We start from the raw sequence: 16,658 nt of genomic DNA, 5'->3' as shown, positions 1-16,658 counted from the left end.
ACGCGACACTTTTTCTGTATCCCCATCGCTATGAATGCCACCACCATCGCTCAGTCCAAGAGCGATGAAGGCAGCCCTGAGAGCCTTCATCCCTCACACCCCAGATCCGATTTGTGACCGATCCTATGAATTTCACCCCTGAAATACCTCCTAAATCCATCTGTTTTCCACCACGTCTATGACCACCTTAGCCTAGTCCAACTTACCGTCCTTGCTCACCTGCCTTACTCCACACTCTCCCAACACGCCCCCACTTCCATCCTTGCTCCCCGCCACTGTTCCCCACAAGGGGGTCCTTTCAAAATGTCAATCAGGCCATGACGCCTCTTGTGTGGAGACTTCTGGTGCTTCCCACGTTCTTGGGCTGTGAGACCCTGTGGAATTTGGCCTGTTCACGTCTCTGCCTCATCTGTCCCGTGTCCTGGTGGAGCTCTGAGTTCCAGTCATACTGTTCTGCTCTCAGTCTCTCTGACGCATCACACTGCCTCCCTGCCAGGATCTTGCATAGACTCCTCCTGCTGGCTGGAACATGCTTCTTCCTCTAGCTCCAGGCCACCTGCAATTTTGGTCCTTAGGAACCCAGAAAACCCAAACGCAGCACATTCTTGTTTCAGAAAGCTACTAATCAAGGTGAGACGGGAATATTCAGATACTACAAGCAGAGCTAATCTCCTTCCACCCCAGACATGATTGAGATGCTACAAGCTGAACTGGTGCAGAGGGAGGTGTAGGGCCACACAGACAAACGTCAACTTGGCCAAGGAAGGCCTCCGAGCTTCAGGCAGTGGACCCCACTGGTCAGCAGGGAGCCGTAGAGAGTGGGACTCAAGAAGCAGCCTTGACTGTCTGGCGTCACTGAGGGAAGATAACCCACTGGTGACGACCCATGACGGTCCAGTCTAAGGGACTCCTTCTATATCCCAAACCTTTGCTCAGCTCCCCAAATGACCACCCCAACTGATCACCCCATATGTGAGTAGCCCATCTTCCAATTGTCTGGACCCTCATAAGCCTCCAGGAGCATTAGGGTGGCGGGAGAGGAGAGCCCTCCACACCTTGTCCAAGTGTGACCAGATGGAAATGACCAGAGGCCTCCCGCTGAGCATGGACAGCATGGCCCCACCTGGGCAGGAGCACGTCCGCACATCCACACCTGCCCCCCAGTCCCTCCTCCTCCTCCACCCTGAGAGGGATCCCTCAAGATGAGACATCACTTTACTCCACCCTCCCTCTCAAAGTCCTTCAAAGGGTCCCATTGCCGGAGTATAAAATCTTTACCATGAACTGAAAGGTGGGACATGTATTCTCCAACTTTGTTCCTGCCCTGCTTCCTACCCCTCATCTCTTTGAAACTTGAGTTTTTCTGAATATTCTGATTTGCTCCGTCTGTGGAGACGCTGAAGGCCAGTGGAGCCACAGGGGCACTTGATTAGGGGGGCTGCCCTTTTGCGGGGCGGGAGGAAATGAAGGGAAGGAGGGCCATCCTGGTCTTGGCTTGCTGTTTGGAGGCACCTGCAGCCTGTCCGAGTGGTGGTCCAAGGCCACGGTGGACAGTCTTTGTCAGACCGAGAATAAAAAATTAATAAATACCAGACCGTGATTTGGGACTACACGGGAGTAGCCCAGACCACCTGAGAAGCACGAGGGTCGACCTAGCCACGTCCCCCCACCCCATGAGCCTCCCAGGAGCAGCCACCAGCACCCTGCCCCACACCAAGCCAGGAGGACCCTGGGTGCCTAGTCCTGGCATGGCCACAGTTCTGTAAAAACACTGTATTTTCTCTGAGCTTAGTTTTTCCTCCCATCATTGGGGGGAGGGGGTCATTTTGTTTCTTTCCTCATAGGGGAGTGTGATGATAGAACACGAGAAAAGATTAAAATTCCTTGGAAGCATGTGAGCTACAGAAAATGTGAGGATTGTTAACGAGTCCCACTTTGGGGCTGCAGTGCCTGCCCTTCCATCCATCTCTGCCCACCCACACTTCTCTGCTCCACTCCCCCCTGCCCCCGTCTGCTGGTTACTATGTGCTTCCTCTTGGATCCCTGGATGAGACAGGAGAAGCCCCTGCTGTCCACCCCCATCACTACAGGGGAGCTGGTTTCCTTACTCATCTGGGACCACCACACACTTCTTTACCCTGGAGAGCCAGGTATTTCCAGGATGAACTCCACCCCTCCTGGTTGGATCTAAGCTCCATCACCCAGTTGGCCTGCAGGCACCTCAGGTTGTGCTACGGAGGCAGACGGAGAAGGAGCAGGATTGGAGATTTTGAGAGAAAAGAACAGAGTCTTGGGGCAGGGAACAGCCCAAATCTAAATGGAAAAACAGAGAGAACTTGTTTTTCGGTCCTGCCCTTTTGTTGTCCCTTCCCTAGGCTGCCCAAGGTCCCTCCCCAGCCTGGGTCCCCATATTGTAAGCCTGCACCCACCCCACCCCCCATCCACTACCAGGGGCTTCCAACCCTCACTGCCATGGCAAAGAAGCTAACCTACCCCAAAGTACAAATAGCCCGTGCTGACATCCTGAGATAATCTGAGTGAAAGCATTTTGAAAACTTTAAAGGCTCTGCAGACCTCGCTAGACCCGCATGTTTACAGGGCAGGGGCCTTCGCCTGAAGGAACACCATCTAATGCTGGGCACTGTGCACCCAGTTAGGTGAGGGGGAGGTGCTGAAAGGCGGGAGTGGTTTCCAGACCCTTCAAATCATGCCACACCTCTCAGACAGTGTGTCAAGAATCTTCTGGGTCCCAGCAAAGGTTCAGAGCTAGGAGGGCAGAAGGGCAACAGGAGGATGTGACGAGCTAGTGAGAGTGAGAAAAGCTCAGGCAGTAGGTGATGGTGGGAAAACTGGAGCAAAGGGACCAGGAGACACAGTCAAGAGCAAGGCAGTGCCAGGCTGGGCAGAGAAAGAGCAGGCAGTGGACTCCCCAGGCACAGAGGAGGGCGACATGAGTCATCAGGGCCTGAGAAATTGCCAGAGCCTCCGAGAGAGACAGCAGCAAGAAGAGGTTTCCTGTGGGAGCTGGACTTCCAGGCAGCAGGGCTTATCCTCGAAGTTTCCCTCATGGCATCATTGCTGTCTCATTGCTAACCACTGGCAAGTGAGTGTGAGATGCCCAGAAAAATAGGGCAGCCCCCGTCACCAGCCTTCTGAGGCCGCTACTTCTGGCAAAACCAGACAGGCCAGGGCTGCCCTGAGGGGGACAGAGTATCCACACCCTCCCAGGCCAAGGACAAGACACCGGGCAGGGGTGGTCCTACTGACAGGCAGGCCCTCGGGAAGTCTCAGAGCGACCTGGGCACTTTCAGATTTTGAGAGGCTCACCTGGAGCCTCCCCAAGAATCCAGGGATGGATGGATTTCATTTCAGAGTCAACCCTTCCACCGAGGTCTCACCCTGCTTTCCTGCATGAATTTGACCCAGGACAACAGTCAAAATTTGATATTCTAAGCTCAAAATTTGGACCCAATGGCCCTGCTGATTGCCCCACCCCTTGCCCCATAGGTCCTGCTGAATGTCACCTTTCTCAGCCCCCAAATGCGGCCAAAGTGACAGAAGGACCACCCTCCAGTCCCCTCCCCACGAAAGGACCATCTGCAGACCTGTCTCCTCAGCTCTGCTCATCTCACGGCCTCGCTCAAAAACAGCCCTCTCTCCCCCGACGTTCAAACACCCCCTTCCTCATGATGATACCGCCACAGTCTGCATCCCTGCCTTGAACCTGGATAAGGAAGAGTTAACTGGCCTCCCTGCCACTGATCTCCCCTTCGATCCTCGGGTCAGGGCTCAGGCTCACAATGCAGCTCTCTCGCAGCTCATGATGCAGCTGGTGTTACCATTTTGAAACAATGTGACCAAGTTACTCCCTTGCGGTGATTTCCCACCCTTCTTAGAATGAAGGCCAAATTGTCTAGTTGGTGCACAGGACCTTTCATCATCTGAGCCCCACCTACCTGTCTGAGCTGCTTCATCTCCCAACACCCACCCACGGCCCGCCCTCCCCCTCCCGGCCCCTCCTCCACTGCACACACTCTCATGTCATGCTTCAGGTACAACTGGCCATTGGGGTGGGGGGGGGTGCGGGGAGGCGGGGGGAGTGTACATATATCTAAACTTCCACATCTCTATTCATTCCAGAACCATTTAACTTCCCAGGCACTGAATAATACATTGGAAACTCAAGGTAAACAGAACATGCTCCTTGCCACCAACCCCTAGGTGCCCACAGGGAAGGCAGATTAGTAAGCGAGGAAAATAGACTAATGAGGAGATAATTTCAGGAATAAGAGAAGATCTAAAGTTGGAATCTGAACAAAGACCTACAGAAGTGCTCTGCCTAAAGCTATCAGGAAAGGCTCCCCAGCATACACACCTTTTGAGATGCATCCAGAAAAGATGAGTAAGCATCTTCAAATGGGCAAGAGAGGAAAGGAGATTCCAGGCAGAAAGGCAATCATTTGTATGGTCCCTTGCAATCAGCCACTGGTCCTGGCTGTTTCAGATCATCAACCGCCTGAGAGCAAGGACTGCCTGCCTCCGCCCGCTCCTTCTCCACCCACATAGTCCCAAGAGGTGGCCAACTATGCGGTGGGATTTGAGGGGCAAAGAAAGGATCCTTCTAGTTTATGGAACACACTTTTTAACGTGGCCTACAAGGCTCTTGACTATCGTTCCTGTCAGTCTTCCCAGTATCAATCATCTCCTGCAAGTCACTACACACACACACACACACACCAGAAAGACTGAACCACCCGGAGCTTCTAGAAGGTGACCTGCTTTTTCTGATCTTTGGTCTTTGGAGTGGTTCTCCCTTCTGCCCCTAAACGTCTCTCCTAAATGCTATACCCACCCCAAATCCCACTCTGTTAACACGCAGTGTTCACAAGTTATAATAACATTAAAGCAGGAGAGCAACACGGTTAGAATTACATCAGAAAGATCACTCTGGCTATGGTTAGGATAAATGCAATGTCGGGGGAAGGATGGATGGGCAGATGGATGGATGGATGGTGGATGGCTGGATGGATGGATGGAGAGATGATTGGATGGATGGATGGATGGATGGATGATTGGATGGATGGATCCCTAACTCCTTTTCCACTACATGTGACCCTTTATAACACTTTTATTTCACTGGTCACTCTGCTACTCAAAACCTTCATTGTCCTGGGACTTACAAACAACTTGGCATTCAAAGACTTCCATATCTGGCTGTTACATATCTCTGCTCCCTAATTCATCCATCAGATAAGAACATTCCTTTTTAGCCAGACCCATCTCCAAACTAACTTTCTCTCGTGCCTTTGCTCACAGTCACCCCTGCTTGGAATGTTCTCTCCACTTGTCTAAATCCCATCCAGCTAAAGTCCTATTCCTATACCAAGCCTTTTCTAACCACTTAGGGAAATCCTCAAGAAGTTCAGAAAATTTGCCTTTTATATCTTTGTATTCCTAGCACAGAACTCTGGATGCAATAGGGGCTCAGTAAACATCTGGAGGTAATAACGTGGGGAATGAAAGAATCGTTGCTTGTGAGTGAATTTTGAACAGAGTGGAGTCCCCTCTGAATTGAGCACAGACCTGCCCTAATCATTAGAACAACTACAGCACTAACAGCTGGCACCTGACATGTGCCAGGCACTGTTCTGAGCGCTTTCCGTGTAACGACTCATTTCGTCTTCATGATAACTCTATGAGGTTGGTACTACTGTTGTCCCCTTTTTACTGATGAGAAAACAGGCATAGAGAGGTCAGGTAAGTTGCCCAAGGTCACCAGCTAGTAAGTGACGTACTCAGTGCACACTTTTAACCAGTAGGCTCTACGGTACGAAAGGAAGAAGGACAGCCCAGACTACTCCATAAGTCCCTTGCTGCCGGGACATTCTGAACGTCCCTTGCCTCTTTAAAGAGGACTTTTAACAAACAGCATTTACATTCAATGCTCAGATCCAAGGTCCTAAAAATGAAGACCAGGGACAAAAAAAAAGAACAAGAAATTCATTTCAGGAAGTACTTCCCTCCACAACAAAAACCACAGATCAGGACTTGGATAAGGTGCCCAGATGAAACCTACTCATTGGCAGCCCATCCTACACTGTGGTTTGGCGTGTGACTGATGAGACTGAGGTTATCAACGTCCCTCCCTCTGTGTCATGAGGACATGACGCATCTACAACATAACTGGTCAAAGCTGTTCTGTTAGCTAGTTAGTCATAACCTGTTTTGCAAGTACACCGACAGGAACAAGCATGACGATGCGACCGTGAGCAAAACGTACTCCTTCCCCCAGCCCTCTACACATGCACACGCCCCACTTTCATGAGACTGACTGACTCTTCTCTTGGGTATACAGCCCTCATCCTCCTCCACCCACAAACAGCTCCCATCTCTGACCCTTCTCTTCCTCCTGGGTGTCACCAAGACTGATGATCTCTTTCTTATCCCCTGCTTTCCAGAGAAGGTGGAACGGATTTCTGTTGCCCAAAATGAACTGGCTCTGAGGTTAATGCCCAAGACAGCTCTTCCAATCATAGCTCTCCACTGAACCTGCTGGAGCCTTCAGGTCTGGATGAGACATTGAAAGCTCTAGAGGGACTCAGCAGATGTGAGGGATATGGATGAACCTGAGATTTTTATAAATATCCCAAATACATTTATAGTCTATAGGAAATTGCTCAGAAATTTTCTCTCTGTTACAGCATTATTAACAGATATGAGTAAATTCATATCATGTAGACAAACCTTCACCTGGTAGATTGTACTCTCCTTCAGGACAGGAATCGTGCCTGTCTTGTTCACCGCTGAATCCTTAGCCCTAAACAGGGGGGCTGGCACGTAATCAGCTCTGGGAGTTGGGCAGGTGTTTCCCCATAGCTTTGGAAAAGGGAAGTCTCGACAGCAAGCATCCTTTGAGATGATAACACCGTGTAAAATCTTGAAGAACTGTTCATGAAAACACTTGAGACACCCCCTAGGGTCTCCCATAATTACTGGGTGGGACTTTAAGGGGGATTGGAGATCCTGTAATAACTAGTGGTGGAAACACTTGGGAGACACATTTTTTCATGTCTCATAACTTCACCTCTACTAGGCTGCTGTCCTAGCCAAATACAGATTGCTCTCACTTAAGACCAGATGTGTCCTCATTTGACTGTCAGTGAAGTTACAATCACCACATTCCAAAGGACAGAACTAGGAGAAGAAGTTCTGGAAAGGGATAAATAGAAGCACCCAACAGCTACTCTATGGGGAACCAGACTTAAAATACTAGGATCCAGCGATCGGTAAAAGCAAGGACAAATGGACACAGAGAGTGGTTCTCAGCCTTGGATGCACGTTGGAATCACCTATGAAAGTTAAAAGGTTGATGTCTGGTTCCACCTCGAGATCTGGACTTATTTGCCTGGGGCGTTCTATTGCGCCACCAGGGTGGAGACCATTGGTCTACAGAATCACTAACAGAATCAAAAATGTGAGCACAGATCCAGTCACAGGTCCTAAAATGTTAGATGGAAGAAGCATCGCCTAGAACGTGAACAAGGGAAGCTTAGGACAAATAAAATGAAGGGCCACTTAGCACAGCGAAGGTAAATGTTTAGATCTAGACCTGCCTTGACCTGGTGTTAAAAAAAAAAAAGTTGGGTGCTACATGAACCTAGAAGCAAGGGAAGCCTGTCAGTGGAGAAGGAAAAGCTCCATGCTTGGCACCCATGAGCTTGGCCCGCTGCTACAGCAGAGGTGTGTTCTTCTACCTGGGGTAGGACCCATCTGTGCAGCTTCAGTTTGGCTCCCTGACCTTTAAAGCATACATTAGAGCCTTGATCATAAAACCAGCTTGAGAATCAAAAGGGGTAGGAATGGGTCTACACATGCCAAGTAAAGGCAAATGCTAAATTTCATTAAATGTAGTTAACTTGTGCCTGAATGAGTTGATATACTTTATAGAAGAACTGGAGACACATCTACCTGCCATAACAAACAGGAAGGCAAGCATCTTCCTCTAAATTGACGACACAGATATGTGATTTTCCAGGAGGAGCATGGAGATAAGTATATAACACCATCATGATACAGCACACATTGATAAAGCAGCTTTCTTAAAAGGTGGCCCTCAGGTAGAATTTTATCATTTCACCTAACTTCAGAGGATCATAGCCAAGTCCCATAACTAAATACCTTGGTTAAATCCTTCATAATAAAATTGTTATTGAAAAAAAATTTTAAATATGCAGCTGTATCTCTAGTTCATGTATTATTTTTACAATTTCTCTTTTTCTCTTTCCTTTAACCCAATGTATTCATTTCATAAAGGTGTGTACTTAAATTCTGCAAAGGATTGAGTTTCCCAAGGAGAAATTAAATTCAAACTCTGAGTAGCAAAGAATCAAATTGCTTGAGTTTCAAGGACCAGTGAAGTATATGTTTCACATTTAAAGGAAGATTCACAATACCTTCACCTGCTTTCTCTAACTCAAATAGCCAGATATCACTTTTTAAATTTCTTAAATATTATTTTAAAAGAAGCAACTGTGCAAATCAAAACTACAGTGAGGTACCACCTCACACTGGTCGGAAAGGCCATCATTAAAAAGTCTACAAATAACAAGTGCTGGAGAGGGTGTGGAGAAAAGCGAACACTCCTACACTGTTTGTGGGAATGTAAATGGTGCAGCCACTGTGGAAAACAGTATGGAGGTTCCTTAAAAAACTAAAAATAAAGTTACCATATGATCCAGCAATCCCACTCCTGGGCATATATCCAGAGAAAACTATAATTTGAAAAGATACATGCATCCCAATGTTCATAGCAGCACTATTTACAATAGCCAAGACATGGAAGCAACCTAAAGGTCCATCAACAGATGAATGGATAAAGATGTGGTAAATACACACACACACACACACACACACACACACACACACACACACACAATGGAATATTACTCAGCCATAAAAAAGAACAAAATAATGCCATCTGCAGCAACATGGATGGACCTAGAGATCATCATACTAAGTGAAGTAAGTCAGACAGAGAAAGACAAATATGACATGATATCACTTATATGTAGAATCTTTTAAAATGATATAAATGAACTTATTTACAAAACAGAAACTGACTCACAGACATAGAAAACAAACTTATGGTTACCAAAGGGGAAAGCGGGTGGGGGAGGGATAAATTAGGAGTTTTGGATTAGCAGATACAAACTTCTATGTATAAAATAGATAAACAACACGGTCCTACCGTATAGTACAGGGAACTATATTCAGTGTCCTGTGATAAACCATAATGGAAAAGGATACAAAAAAGAATATGTATACATATGTATAACTGAGTCACTTTGCTGTACACCTGAATCTAACACAACATTGTAAATCAACTATACTTCCATTTTTAAAAAAGATAATAAAGAAGCAGCAGAATCTGTTGGTCAGCTATTGTCACACCAGCTCACCATTCATTCATTCATTCATTCATGCATTCACAAACCATTTAATAAGCATTCACCACATACCCTGTCCTGTCCTGGGTGCTGAAACTTGAAGATCTCAGAGCCTACCTGGGGAGACAAATGTCTAAATCTGTAACTTTAATACAGTAGAGTAAGTGTGACTATACCACACCAAACTTACCATTTTTGATAGGCCCCTATGACAGAGACTACAAGCTGCTTACCAAAATCCATGTCTTCCTCTTCTCCCTGAACACACAGCTAGACCATATTTCCTAGCCTCCCTCCCTTGTAACTAGATGTGGCCACGGGACTGAATTCCGGCCAGAGGAATGTGAGAAGAGCGATATGTGCTATTTCTAGGCCTGGCCCATAGAAACCTTCCATGCATGCTTCTGCGTGCTCCTGCACGCTCTTTCCCCGGCTCAGATAACTGGAAGGGCAATTCTCAGGGCCACCTCGGAAGTCATAGTTGAAGCTGGAGAAGCCTCCATCACCCCGGGTCCCGGCAAAGCTTCCTGGAAAAGAGTCACCCCACCACCTTGTTTACCCACCCAGGCCTATCACTTTAACAAGAAGTAAACTCTTGTTGTGTTTTACTCCTTATTTTTTAGTCTATTCGTTAGAGCAGTTATCTGAGCATTACCTTAATAGAGTGCCCTTCATTATCAATGTGAATAATAACAAATAGAGCAGAGCATTACCCTAATACAGTAGCCTTCCTTAATGCGGACAATAATAAATAACTCCACTTAACAAGTGCAGTAATTCAGCTCGGGGAGATACCATCCACCTCAAATACCTGTACTTCACAGCCTTGCTCAAGCTTCCCCCAACTTGACAGACTGGACAACTCCCTCACACTTGTACACCCCAGGCAGGGAGAGATTCTCAAAGGTAGGGACTGGATACCACCTTTGATCCTTACTGCAGCCTGGCACATAGCAGGTGCTCGAGGAAAGGGTGGATAAAAAATTGAGATGCTGAAAAGATGAGCAGAGAGGGATTTCTGGCCAATCATCTCTTCGGTGCTTTGTGGTATGGAATTCTGGAGTTTTGGGTGGGTAAAGAAGTTGAGAGGATTTGTCACCAGCAGAAATGCACTTTAAGAAATGAAAAAGAATGGATATAGGTATATGTATAACTGATCACTTTGCTGTACACCTGAAACTAATACAACAGTATACTCAATTATATTCCAATATAAAATAAAATTTGGAGTAAATCAATTACACTCCAATATAAAATAAAATTTTTTAAAAATGCTAAAGCATGTTCTTCACAATGAAGGGAAATGATAACAAATAGAAACTTGGATAAGAATTACTCCTGGGACTTCCTGGTGGTCCCGTGGGTAAGACTCCAAGCTCCCAATGCAGGGGGCCCGGGTTCGACCCCTGGCCGGAGAACTAGAACCTGCGTTCCGCCAACTAAGAAGTCCACGTGCCACAACTAAGATCCAGTGCAGCCAAAATAAATATAAATAAGTAAATTAAAAGTATTGCACCTGATGGAAGAGTGCATCACTTTCTTACACAGGCAAGGAAAAGAGATTGTGAGCCATTGGTCAAAACGGACTATTAGCCTCTAAGTTTTCTATCTGCTGTAAGACACAACTTTCCAAATTAGAGGTTTAACCCAATAGTTGGTTATCTAATGGTTTGAAAACAGCATTTTTTTCAATATAATGGAAGAGAATGGACCAGAAAAGAGTAAAACAGAAACACCTCTTTAAAAAAAAAAATCAGAAACAATATAATAAATGCCCACATGAAAAATAATACTCTTTCTGAAAAGCTATTAATGAAACTACAGCCCATTATGCTAGGCAATGTCTTATATGTCACACAAATACCACTGTGCCATTCTTCTTAAACTTTAATGTTGATGAACTAGTCTCCTTTTCTTAGGCAATGAGACCCACATAACTTACTATCTCTCTTCTGTTCTGCCTGTCAGGAGGCTCATAGGTAAGTTTTCACTCAATTACAGGACCTATTCTTCTCTAGGTTTTGGTGCTATAATAATATGTTCCTAATCTTTCATTATTTGGCATTTGCTAATTTATCCTTGATTTAAGTTTTATTGCATCTAGGTTTTCCTTTTTTGTAATTTGTTTGAAGATTAATAAATAAGAAATAGAAATAGTTACTGATATAGGCAAGAATAAAAATGGATTAAAAAGGAGTTAGGGTGAAGAATAATTACCAAAATATTAAAAACAGGTATTTTATTTATTTGCATTTAATTTTTTTTCACAATGGGCTTATATCATTACTTTTTAATTTTTAAGCTATTTTAATTAGTTAATGATGAACAATAGGCTAGAAAGTGGGAACTATCCCTTTGTCAGTGCACCAGTCAGAAGATGCAAGGGTGCTTTATACCTGTGTTTGCTACACACAGAGAGGATCTGACCCTGGCTCCTTGTGAGAATTGCCATCCTTTCGTAGTTTCAGCACAAGTTAACCTAGATGGAGAGCTGTCAGCCAGACAGACCTATAAATTATTCCTTTAGAGTTTCTGGAGGAAGGGCAGGGTTGTCAGTAGGAGCCTAAGAAAGACCTCTAGTACATCTTGAAATACCTGAAGTATGGACCGGGCTAATTTCTTTGGTTTGGTCTAAACAAGCCCAGGTTTGATCCTGGCTCCTCCTTCTCATGTTCAACAACAGTGGATGTGGTGGCTGCTAAACTACTAGGATCAACTTAGGGCACCAAGAATCCTGACAGGCCACCGTGTGCCCTTGTTGATCCTGGTAGCTCCAGCACTGAGTGTAGCATCTGCCTCGGTAGGTATGCTCTGAACTGATGTGAGCTGCAAGCACAGGCGCATGGTGTGCAGATCCATTGAAATGATCGTGAGCCAGGTTTGCTAGAGCACATCAGACACTGGGCAAGTCCTCTGCCCCCAGTGGGTCAGTCTCTCCCACGTGCCTGTGAACCACAGATGTGGAACTCAGATAACCAGTGCTCATTAAGTCATGTCCCCGGTGGAGATCACAGTGGCACGTTGCCTTAGGAGTTTGGTGATGACAACCTGCCTTCCTGGGTTTGACCCCGCTAAGTAAATTAACCATGATGATTCCAGATTGGAAGTCGTGTCAAGGCAAGCCTTGCCTCGACTATGACCACAGCATCACCTACCAGCCTTGCAAAATTAGTATCTCCCTAAAAGCCCCAGTTCCACCCACATTTCTCACCCACCCCTCCTTGTTGGTATCTACACTCCCTTCTAATGGCTTCTTAAGAACAGAACAAAAGCAACAAGGTGAGGGGACGGGGAAATGAATTTGAATTCCAACTTTATCCTTCTCTGATGATTCGGTAGTTAACACAATGTAACAGACATATTTCTTAACCTCTCTGAACCTCAGGTTCCTTGTCAATGAAATGGACTTAACACTGACCCCCAGATTTTGGGGGAAGCAAAGCACGGTGTCTGGTATACAGGCGATGCCTGATAAATGTTACTCTTCCCTTTCTCTTTGAAAAGTCAAAAACGTATGGCCTGAGTCCCAAGACTCCGCGTGATCTGGTTCACTCTCACCCTCTCCCTCTCCCTCCAGGCACTGGGCTTCCCCCCTATTTTTTGGACAGCCCAAGCACATTGCTGCCATGGGGTCTTTCGCCACTACTGCCTTTGTTAGATCATTCTCCAGGTGTACACATGGCTGGTTCTTTCCTTGAATGCAATCTGTTTAAACTCCTCCTCCCCAACCACCTGCATACAAATAGAGACCGATTCTACTTTGTAGCTAGAGGCAAGATTCTCATCTCTAGTGGTCAAGTTTCTGTTCTCCGTGTGCTCTAGGAATCAGGTCCTCATTAAAGAAAATGAAAGACAAGCTCCACTTTAGTCCCCAGTGCCTCCGGCCCCCTAGCTGTGCCCTGTAGTGGAAGAGGGCAGGGAAGGGGCAGAGAGAAACTGGACAGAACCTGAGGCTGGTGTTTGGAACCCATCCCCACTCCTCACACAGCTTCCTCCATCAGCCAGCAAAGAGGCCCAGGACCCACGTAGAGGCAACTCAGAGAGCGATGCAGGTGCCCCGAAAGGACCTTCTCAGGTCCTTGGCTCCCAAAATGACGGTGCATGACAGGACACCGTGAGGGGGAGATTGGGCCCTGGACACCCAGCAGCTGAGGCAGGGCTCTAATGTCCGGTCCCAAGCACAAAGCCCAGGCAAGTGCAGGGACCCGGAGTCTCGTCATCCTCCAGAAGCGCCCTACCTTGTCTAAGATCTTCCCTCACCTGTCACCTGCCTTTGGGCTGAGACCTAACCTTGCTCAGTGGGCACTCCTATCCTGGACCCGCATCCACGTGGTCCCGGGGTGTCTCTCCACACCTGCTCACAAAGTCTCAGGACTGTGGCTGATGTCTACCTTCCAGTCCCTTCTGCCCACCGTTCATGACAATGAAGTGGGCACCCTGCCCCCGCCACCCCACGCCTCTCCCACGAACCACCAGAAACAAGACACCCAACAAAATCCCTTTCCAAGCAAGGTCAACCCTGCCAAACACGTCTTTCTACTCAGTATCATTTGGAGGTGCAACAGGATCACATCCTGCTCCCCTAAACGCAGCCTCAATTTGCTTTTCCTCTAAAAAAAAGTCCCCAGGAAAGTCACGCCTGTGTTTCCCTGCACCCCGAGGTGTAAATGTCCTTCCTGGGGGTGGGTTTGGATAAGGGCTGGAGGAGACTTCCTGAAACTGTGAAGCTGCTCCAGGAACGCCAAAGTCAAATTGCAGGAGGTGAATCCGAACCTCTGTCCTCAGCAGATTGTTTCTGACTTAAACCCTCGGTGTTTGCTTACCATTCAGATGCACTAAACTGAACACTCCCCGACTTAACAAGAAGATAAAGAGATAGGAATTGGTAATTCATCACCAAAAAGCCACTGCACCAATCTTCTGCCTCTTGTCCTACCTCTTCTCTCCTTGATTAGAAATGAGTGTCCAGGAAAGTGCCCAGGCATCCCTCGCCTTCCCTATCCTGGGAGAAAAGGATCAGCTCTGGAACCACCCCCTCCAGCTTCACTTGGGGTCACAAATCCCAACGGGTAGGAGTTAAGATGCCATCTCCTTCACTCCCAGCCCCTCTGCCTTCTACAACTTGTCAGATGCCCAGGACCAGGGTCCCCGGCAGGGGGTACTCACCGCTCAGCCCGGGGGTGGCCATGGTGCAGGCGCGCAGGGCAGGAAACCGGGACTGCCCCTCTGCTGGGGCTGCTCTGCCGTCTGCACTGGCTTATTCAGTCGCGGGACTAATTCCATCGCGGCTCAGCTCCGTTTGGACGTGCCCGCCCCAGCCTGCTGCCGCTGCCTCCTCCCCCACCCCTCGCCAGCGGCTACCAGGCCTCCCCGGAGCTGCACCCTAGGCGCACCTGCGCTGGTCGCGCCACGTGGAGAAAGGAGCGCGTTCCCGTGGGCGGGTGGAGTCCGGGACACGCTCGGGTTAATGAAGCTGAGGGGCGAGACAGTAAGACCGCTGCTCTCCCCACCCGGGGAGCTGCCTGCTAACTTCGTTCGGGTGTGAGCATTCAGCCGGATTATCTCGTCAACAGTCTGGCTGATTAGCTTCCAATCCCGCCGGGGAAGCCTGCTTCCCGCCGCCCTGGCCCTGATCGCCTGCGTAGGGGTGGGAGGCTCCCCGGCACACCTGCCTGCACTCCACCCGCCACCAGCTGTCCCCACCTTTCCCTAGACTAAAAGGAGCAGGAGTGGAGGAATCGTGCTCCGGGGACAGGAAGAGGGGCTGCAAGAGGCAAGGGGAGGGGCAGGTTTTAGCAAAGCTTCCCAGGGAGACGCTGGGACCAGTTGAGGAGGTAGATGGTGAAAAGCTCCATCCCAGGAAAAAGAGGAGTTCCATCTCTCCGGAATGGCTTTGGTACCTAGCCATGGGCAGGGGGATGGAAGAGAAGACCTCCAAAGGGCCATTCTGGATGATGGAATCTACAGTTCCAAGACGCCCCCAAGCTAAACAAGTGCATTAATACCAGGGACCCTGAAAATGAAAAGGTATTATGTTAACAATATATGTCAAGTAGGCTCTGAACGACCACGGACTTTCCTATCTCCTATGCTGATAAGGTGGGCTGGTGGGGATTGCTCCCCACTTTACAGATGAGGAAACTGAGGCAGTAAAGGGGAGTCAGGGGCTGAGCGGAAGGAAAACCCAAAGCAGTGTGTGCCAACCTGTGCTGTATCCTGGGTGCCAGGAGTAACCATGGCTGTTGTGGATGTGGACTTCCTCCCCCTCAGCATCCTTCTCAGAGCCTTCCCCAGAGGAATTATCTAATTCTAGTAACAAATCTAGGAGGTAATTACTGCCTGTGTGCCCATTTCACAGATGAGGAGACTGCAGTGTAAACGGTCAGGCACCGTGACTCTGAGGACTGTGCCTGCTCCAGAGTCTGTGTTCTAACACTTGGTTCCTGGCTGCTTGAGACGACGCCCTTCTCCATTCACTTCTGGGAACCCTCCTCTACGTGTTTTCAATGCCAAGAGGATTGGAAACCTTTCCACCATGGTGGTTCCTTATCCATTCTCTCTCTTCTCTCCCTCCAGCACTTTTTTAGTCCCTTGGTCCCTGCATACTCCTACTTTGAGACTCCCCCTAAGGCTCTCACTTTGGGGACTGTCCCATCTGGTCTAAGGGTGACAAAAAGGAGAGTGCCTGAGACCAGAGGCAGACCCGCCCTGGGACACATGCAGAATGGGGACAGCTCCTGGCTCATACCCCCACTACCACTTTCTCCTTTTTACCCTACTCCCTGCATTTTTTTTTTAAATCACAATATGCAATTTTTCTGACTCAGCTTTTTTCTTGGTAGTGAACTGTCCTATCAGTAAATATGAGGAGAACTCAGGCTATGGAGGCAGTTGGAAAATTGACACCTTCTGCTGAAGAGGTAGTCTCCCTGCTGAGTTTCTCTGTGGCCGATGCCTCCAATGGCACCTCGTCCCCAGGTGGAGCATTAGGCGATCAGTCAGAAGAGAGACAGGTAATTCTCTGGCCCTGGATCTGGTTTCCTACAGAGACCACAGAGGCACTCAAAGCTGGAGGCGGGGTGATGGATGGAGAATGACAGCCTTTGAATTATTGAGCAGTTACATAAAACTTCTATCCATTCTTCCTTCCCTCTACCCGGCTAAACTCCCCACCAACATGATTCAACACAACCCATGCCATTTGCCTTTAAT

General features: G+C 47.9%; 1 protein-coding gene across 1 annotated transcript in view; it reads right to left on the bottom strand.

Moving 5' to 3' along the window:
- ANO2 (anoctamin 2) overlaps nucleotides 1–14,634 on the bottom strand; it is a 347,350-nt gene extending 332,716 nt beyond the window's left edge. Inside the window, exon 1 of the mRNA XM_061206693.1 lies at nucleotides 14,613–14,634. Coding sequence (XP_061062676.1) covers nucleotides 14,613–14,634 — 22 coding nt within the window. The remainder of the gene's footprint in view (nucleotides 1–14,612) is intronic.
- Between the last annotated feature and the right edge of the window lie 2,024 nt (nucleotides 14,635–16,658).

This window comes from Eubalaena glacialis, chromosome 11, assembly GCF_028564815.1.
Source record: "Eubalaena glacialis isolate mEubGla1 chromosome 11, mEubGla1.1.hap2.+ XY, whole genome shotgun sequence".
NCBI lineage: Eukaryota > Metazoa > Chordata > Mammalia > Artiodactyla > Balaenidae > Eubalaena > Eubalaena glacialis.
The sequence above is the reverse complement of the archived record's forward strand: the minus strand, read 5'-3'. Positions and strand labels throughout refer to the sequence as shown.